Source organism: Labrus bergylta, chromosome 22, assembly GCF_963930695.1.
Source record: "Labrus bergylta chromosome 22, fLabBer1.1, whole genome shotgun sequence".
NCBI lineage: Eukaryota > Metazoa > Chordata > Actinopteri > Labriformes > Labridae > Labrus > Labrus bergylta.
In genome coordinates, this window is record NC_089216.1 from 5,613,431 (window position 1) to 5,621,079 (window position 7,649).

Sequence of the window (7,649 nt, forward strand, 5' to 3'; positions counted from 1 at the left end):
ACTCTTTATGGTGTCCTTTATGAGGGACAAAAAATGAATAAAGTATAAATAAATAAATTAATACATAAATAAATGTTGGGAGAAATGAATACAATAATGTATAAATAAATCAGAAATTAAATAAATGCATCAATAAATATATGAATAAATATATAAATACTGAAAACAATACATCAATGAATAAATAATAAATACACTTTGTTAATGAAAAAGGCTATTTTATATTTGTACATGTATTTATTAATTTGTTGGCATATTTCTACAGTTATATATGTATCAATGCATACATTTCCACATTAATTGAGTTATTAATTTATTTCCGTATTTTTACATTTACACATCTATTTATTTCTGTGTCCAGGTCGTAAGAGGAAAAGTATATATGTAAATTTGCTTCTGTCTGTTTTTCAAAATTGACCAATCCTACTTCAGTAATGTTAGGACGGCCCACTTAATTTACATATTTACTTTTCCTTGTACAACATGGACACAGAAATACATAAATAAATATCTGAATATATTTTTTCATATATTCATTTTTATATGAATTGTTGCATTTATGTATATATATATATTTATTTATATATTTATTTATTTATACATTATTGTATGCATTTCTCCCAACATTTATTTATTTATTCATGTATTTATTTATTTATACTTTAGTCATTTTTTGTCCCTCGTAGTCCTTCTTTAAACAAGTTGGTCTCCTGTGAGATTCCTTGAATGGCCACCAGAGGGCGCGACGACTCAGGAGTTAGAGCTCGAGCCTTGCATGGCGTTGTTTTCAGTGTGTTTCTTGTTGAATAGGTCATCTTTAACTATCATGGTTAGACAAATACATACGTTTACACTTTAATCAGTTTATTCGTTTAATTTTATTTACAGACAGTTGCAATTTTTCATTTTAAAAACAAACAACAAACAAACCTGTAAAGCTTACATTATGAGTAAATCATCTATTTAGCCTACATAAAACTGAAAAATGTAATCAAGACAAAAAAAAAATGCTGTACATCAGTGGTTCTCTACTGGTCTAGCCTCAGTACACACTATCAACTCCTTCATGAAAAATGTTCACCCAATTGTACAACATTTTTTTAACCACTGAGATTTACTTAATAGAAAATTATGCCGTTTGAGCCTCAGGTTATAAAAACATGTGACAGAACGAAACAAACATGTTTAAAAAAGGGCTTGATGAACTTTTTGACACCACTTTTCTTCATTTTTTTTTTCCCAGGCGCATGTCCCACTGAAAACATCTCCATGACCCACTTTTGGGTCCAGACCCACTAGTTGAGAATCACTTGCTTTAGATGATGTAACCACCACCAGATTTTAACAAAAAAAAAAGTCAAATATTTTGTCATTGTGAGAAGCAAACAGTATAGGCATGCTGAAAGAGTCACACTTTCACACAAGAAACCTTAACTACTTTAACAAGAAGCTTTCTTGATTCTGAATGAGCGGATAGATTGAAAAGTTGTATAGCTGTAGTGTGGCTAATAATAAGTAATAAGCCATATTCATTTCATAAATCCTTGTTATTTGTTATATAACCACTCTTTTAACTGCAACAACAGAGAGCGTTATAGTTGCTTAAGGAAAATCCAGCAGAAATATAAAGGGATTAGGTTGGGTGTTTACTTTAAAGCACAGATAAAATTAAACTTGTCATTATCAGCCTTTTTGACCCATTTTCCACTTTTGTTCATGGCTGCAGCATAGTAACATCTGTCACACTCTCCGTCTGAGTGAGCCCAATTCTCGTAGGTGACCAGATTGTCATTGAGCCAGAACCACAGATCCATAAGACAGGTGTAGCGCAATCCCAGCCAAACATGGTCGGTTGAGGCATTTTTGGCTCTGGCTTCAACCCATCTCTGCTGGTTAAGGTCGGTGATGGAGACCAAGTCACGATGGTTCTCTCTGCAGTAATTGACAGCTTCCTCCCACGTCATTACTTCGTTGATCAGGATCACTTTGTCTGTCGTGGAAAAAAATGACACAGCACAAACGCAAATGTTGAAAACCCTGTTTGCCATTGTTGAAAACCAACAGATATCCTCAGAATCTATCGTTATATGTTCAAAAGTTAGTGAACGGGACAGGAAAAATGTCACTTTAGATCACGCCTCTTTGAGCAAACGTTACAGAGCAATTTCGATAGGTGAGTTTTGACGCCCACCGACGGTCTCTGAGTGCAACTGCCCTGTCGTAAAACACTCATAGTGAAGTGACATAGCCAGCTTGGCACCGGACTTGCAGCTTACTGTATCCTGCAACGTGTAAAATCATGTCCAATATTTACTCTAGGCTAGCTTCTTGCTCAGAGGTACTCTATTTTTTTTCTCCTCTCAGCTTCATCCGCCGTCACCCTTTTCAATTTGTTAGCCTCGGCCATTGTTTCAAACAGAACAGAGACGGGCTAACTGGCAGTTTTTCTAAGTTAATGCTGGTGTGTGAACTAATGTCGTAAAGCCCAATGCACACTTTTATGCCAAAGTGACACAGTGATGTAAACAGGAAATGGGGTCGCCCTGTGGACATGGGACTGACACCATTCTCCCTGTTGAAAGTTATTTTTCTATTAGACCGACTCTGAAACTTCTATTTCAAGTTGGAAAAATGACACATTGTTGCTTTAACGCAAAACAGTCGCTTAAAGCTCCCGTGAGGAATGTTTGGTTTACGTTAATTTTGGCGCCCCCCTGTGGACAAACTCCTATTTGTTTGTTGAACTTGTGCTATTCATCTGTAAGCAGCATTCTCTGATTAAAACTCAGTCTTCCTTTTGATGTCTTTTAAAAGTCAAATGTATCTCTCAATGATGAATTTTTTGCCGTGTAAAAACTAAACATAGTCTGTTTTGGCACTTAACCCCACCGTGGCCACATGCATTGAAAATCACAATATGTAAATAACTAATCTTTTTTGCTTTCATGTGTACCATAGAGGCCTCAATATTCACTCCAGTTCATTTTAATAGCACTTTGTGATGTCTGCTCTTGAAAGGTGTTATAAATAAACTTCACTTAATTACTTACTTACTAAAAATCCTCACAGGAGCTCTGGGTTCATGTAGGTGTGACATGGAGTTTAAGGTATTCCCATGTTTTATGTTTTGGTCTAACTGATATTCGATTAACTATACTCAATAAATTAACTTGTTAATCTGATGACATTTAAGTCTACTTGCCTGATAACACACTTTGTCTGTAAATTCGTCTGACTCTCCTTAAATATTCAAAGACTGGTGTTCTTTTTATTGTATGTGATAGAATTGCTTCCAAGGTTTCTAATGGTTTTTATTGACTTCCCTCAGCAATTAAGTCAAATTCTCGTATTATAATATCTACATTATATTTCTAAAACATTCTCTGTCAAAGGTGCTCTACCTAATAAACCTCACCAAAACATATATAAACTAGAAATATAAATACTGCAGATTCTGGTGGATCTTTTGACTGATTCACTGCTTGGAGAAAACAATCGAGGCAGACCTTTGCTAAACGTACCTTTATAGCAGACAAAGGGTTTTTTTTCATCACAGGCAGCAGAGTCCCATTTTCCTTCTCCCTTTAACACAGTTGCACATTCCTTTTTGACTCCATCCTTCAGCAAACCCAGATTCCAGTGTCGGAAAGATGAGTTGCTCCCATCCGACCAACTCCAGGTGTCTCTGAACAGGCCGATCCACCTATCAGTGTTGCAATGGCTTTTAGAGTAGTCAGCTAAATGAGCTAGTTGATCTAGTCCACTGACCAGGTCTGTGTAATTTTCTCTGCAGTAATTCTGAGCCTGTGTCCAGTTCATCGACTCACTGATGCAATTGAAGCTTTTTGGGGGTTCCTCCGTTCCTGTAGATGTTCATAGGAAACATATTTTTTTTACCACTTTTCCTAACTTAACACACAAACCATCATTTCAGATACATGAGTATTACTTGACTATGGGTTCAGATGTTGCCTTAATTAAAGTATAGTGTAAAATAATGTATGTATAACTTTCTTACCATTGAAGCATATAAATGTCATGTTTATATCACAGGGGGTATCACGTAATTCTCCATCAACAATCCGCGCACAGTTCTCAGGAGGGTTTCCAGGACGTGGCTCATGACGAGGAAAGTAAGTCTTAAGTTCACTTAACGCCACCCCTTGCGTCCCTGGCAAAGACCAGTGCCACGTCCTGTTGGCTTGTCCTGGGTTACTCTGAAGCCCGATCCACGCTTCCTGTGTATTCACAATCTCACGGAGTCTCTTCATGTCTGTCATGTCAGACACTGTAGCCAGGTCTGTGTATTTCTCTTTGCAATATCTCTGAGCTTCATCCCAGGTCTTTGCCTCCTCAATGAGGTGGTACTCAATGTGGTGACAAGTGACGAGGAAACACTGACCTGAAACAAGAAAAGTAACACTCAGCACGTCATATTGTGACAACTTGGGGCCACTTAGCAGAGTGTGGATGCCAGCTGTGGTTTCTTTCTCTATGCCAGCTGTGTTATGAGTCCAGATCAAGAAAGAATGTTACTCATTAATACGGCAGAAATCAAGTATGTAAATGTATCTGTGAGTCTGGAGTGAGTATCGCCGGCTGCCGTGTTTATATCATGTTTACATGGAGCGGACGGTCAACTCCTCCCCTTGTGTATAAAAGCTGTTTAAGTCAAGGACTAGAGAGAAGAAGAAGAACAAACTGATCATTTGGATGTCACGTAAGCGTTTTTAGATCACGCTCATTATGTGTTCATTTGTATGCAATGTGAAGCTACGGGCTAACTAAAGTGTGCTAACATTAGCCTGTTAACACAACAATGCAGGACACAGGCGACTGCGGCTCGAACAGAGGATACGTTTGTCTGCTTCAGTGTAGCAGAGGTGTCTGTTTTTGGTTTCATGCTGGTGCTCGAGGGCGACATCTACTGGATCAAAAAGTCGCACAGTCTTCCTTTAAGTTTAAGTGACTTTTGAGAGAGTTTTTGAAACTTAACCTACATGCAGCAGTAAAAGTAGCAGAACTATAAAGCAGGTGAAATGATCACTTACCCATCACAGTGAGCAGAAATAAACTGCTCTGCATCTTCGGCCTGATTGTTGAAACTGATTATTAAGGCTGCTGTGAACACAAACACAGGTATGGAAAAAAAAAACTGCACCAGTCCCTCCTGAATGCAAAGTTCAGTGAAATGAGGAAGATACATGTATGCAAAACATAGCCAAATCATAGACTTTATACAAACATGGACAAAGACCGCCGCCCCCACCCCCGTACAGTGTGTGCCCATTACTAACTTTCATACCAGGCTGTAAACATGTTTATTTCTCCTGACAAAATTGTAATTTTAATATGTTTTAGGGCTTAAGGGTCATTTGAACCAGCCTCAAACAGTGGAAACACTGGAACTGCAGTTTTTTGGCACTTTATTTTTCAACATCGAAAAGGTTTTCACTTGAGTCAAAGTATAACTGGCTCATTCACAAAATCGTTAACCTACCAGATTAAAACAACAACAACACTGCTCTGGGGATTATAGGCTTGAAATGTTCTTCTTCTGCTACAATCAGAAATATGTTTTCTTTTAATAAAAGTCCTGGGGATATAGTGTACCTTAAAAAAGATGAAATCTGTCATAGCTCTGGCACAGTGTCATCACAAGCTGAACATCGTAAAGTCACCTTAGCAACGGTGGAATTTGTAGAAAGCAAACTCATTATAGTCATTTGTAAGGTAGAAATAGAATTCAACGTTTCATAAAGAGAAGTATTAATACATTATTTGAATTCTGGTGAATTCAAAAGTAATTCACAAAAATATCTTAAGGAGACTTTACACACTGTAAATAATGTAAATACTGTATACAAATAAAAACTTCAACATCAATCTAAACTTCACAAACTAAAAAGCAAACACAAAATGAACTTGCAGAAAACACAACAAAGTTCAAACTCACTTCGTCTGATGTTTCTCTCTGACGTCTCTCCTCGATGTGCTGATGTGGGCTGCTCTCAATGGAACTAAAACCTCAGTGTCAGGGTTCAAATATTTCACTGCAAAAGTTTCAGCCTTCGTCACTGTCAGAGGGATGCATGGACATATAAGGAGAAGGCTACATCACTTTTCTAAAGAGGTGATTTGAATAATTCCAGAGAAAACAAATAGATGGACGTCAGACTGCTGGCTGTCCAACAAGCGTCCTCCAGAAAGCCGCTGCTTATGTTGGGAAATGAATGCAAAACATATTTTCTCGTCCAAATTTTGAGCTATTTCTTGAAGATTTGGGGGTTCAGCTTGTGTCCACTAACAGCGTTGTATTGCTCATCCAAACATTTAGTGTTGCTACTAGGTTCTGAAAATGTTCAATTGGCAGCTCCGCTGTGTCGTTAAAGCGGGGTACACACTACGAGATAATCAGGACGATTTAGGGTCTGATTCCCGCCTTCGGACCAAAGTCAGCAAAAACCAGATTATCTGATGGTTCCAAAGATGATCCCGCCAGATTCTCCGTGTGTGTGTGTGTGTGTGTGTGTGTGTGTGTGTGTGTGTGTGTGTGTGTGTGTGTGTGTGTGTGTGTGTGTGTGTGTGTGTGTGTGTGTGTGTTGTGCCACCATATGAATAAAATACAGCGAGACATTTCCTCCGTGTGAAATCTAAAAGGTTTGTTCTGAATCAAAATGAAATGTAATCACAATAACAGAAAGAGAACGTGCTACCTTTTCTGATCTGCCCTCTGAAGTGATGAATGAACCCTGCTGTCAATGTTTTTACAAACTGTTACTCCTAAACTGTTCATTCTTTGACGCGTCCTTTTTTTTCCGTTTACGAGACACGTTTTGTAATCAGGTCATGCAATGCATCATGGTTGGTGTTTGGGTTCTGTTTGTGCTCCATATCATGTGATCATGGCCTGCAACATGTAAATCTAAAAAAAAAAAAAAATGAAATGGAAATGTTGTTTAGAGACAGAAATGTAGATAAAAACAGAGATGTTCTACTTCAGTCTCCTTTCCTCAACATTATGCAAAATACTTCATCTTTTCATCAATAGAGCTTTTTGACAGCTATACAGGGATCTGAAACTTCCCTTTTTTCATATTTGAATGCTGACGCTGAGTTAGACAGAGAGGCTAGGTGAAGAAGACTAAAAGACCTGTATGACATTCATCTGAGCACACACCCACATCCAATCCCCTCTCACCTGTTTCACCTCAGAACAATCTACTCACAGCAAGCCCCTCCCCTGCTCCTCACACCTGGTGTCACTCTTTTTCTCCTTCTTCTCTGTCCTCCAATGACTGTCATACACTCTCTACTGTCACAGACCACAGCACTGAATTCACTATCCCTGTACACGTCACCTGCAGACTGTCTCATCAACATCTGTCACCTGTCAATTACTGTAACCACTCCAATCTCACCCAAGTACGCCTCCAACCTCTCCTTACAACCAACCTTTAATTGCACTTCAGCTAACTTTGGTCTTTTAAATATCAGATCGCTTAATAATAAATCTTTTATCTGCCTTGATTTTATAAATCATAATAATCTTGACTTTTTTTATTGTCACTGAGACCTGGTTGACTATGAGAGATTGCAGTCCTCTGATTGAAGCAACCCCCCCTGATTACACTCACCTTCATCGGAGG

General features: G+C 38.2%; 1 protein-coding gene across 4 annotated transcripts; it reads right to left on the bottom strand.

The window, feature by feature from the left end:
* Nucleotides 1-843: 843 nt before the first annotated feature.
* LOC109999469 (C-type mannose receptor 2-like) lies at nucleotides 844-6,086 on the bottom strand. Of its 4 annotated transcripts, none has more exons than XM_065950820.1 (6): nucleotides 5,957-6,084; nucleotides 5,614-5,681; nucleotides 5,052-5,118; nucleotides 4,019-4,402; nucleotides 3,522-3,863; nucleotides 844-1,990 (listed from the first exon to the last, which is right to left on the bottom strand). In XM_065950820.1, exons 3-6 carry the CDS (start codon nucleotides 5,083-5,085, stop codon nucleotides 1,647-1,649), a joined length of 1,104 nt encoding a protein of 367 aa, XP_065806892.1. In that variant the 5' UTR covers nucleotides 5,086-5,118; nucleotides 5,614-5,681; nucleotides 5,957-6,084; the 3' UTR covers nucleotides 844-1,646. The 4 variants fall into 4 exon arrangements, with proteins under 4 accessions (XP_065806892.1, XP_065806891.1, XP_065806890.1 ...); XM_065950819.1 differs by having other exon boundaries at nucleotides 5,052-5,121; XM_065950818.1 differs by lacking the exon at nucleotides 5,614-5,681 and having other exon boundaries at nucleotides 5,052-5,121; nucleotides 5,957-6,086.
* Between the last annotated feature and the right edge of the window lie 1,563 nt (nucleotides 6,087-7,649).

What these genes read in the sequence shown, in the direction of transcription:
- LOC109999469 (XM_065950818.1), bottom strand. Translation starts at nt 5,085, where the DNA reads ATGCAGAGCAGTTTATTTCTGCTCACTGTGATGG. An exon ending in GACATTTATATGCTTCAATG is followed by an intron (nt 3,864 to 4,018) that starts GTAAGAAAGTTA and finishes GAACATCTACAG; the next exon opens with GAACGGAGGAACCCCCAAAA. An exon ending in ACCCTTTGTCTGCTATAAAG is followed by an intron (nt 1,991 to 3,521) that starts GTACGTTTAGCA and finishes TTTCCACGACAG; the next exon opens with ACAAAGTGATCCTGATCAAC.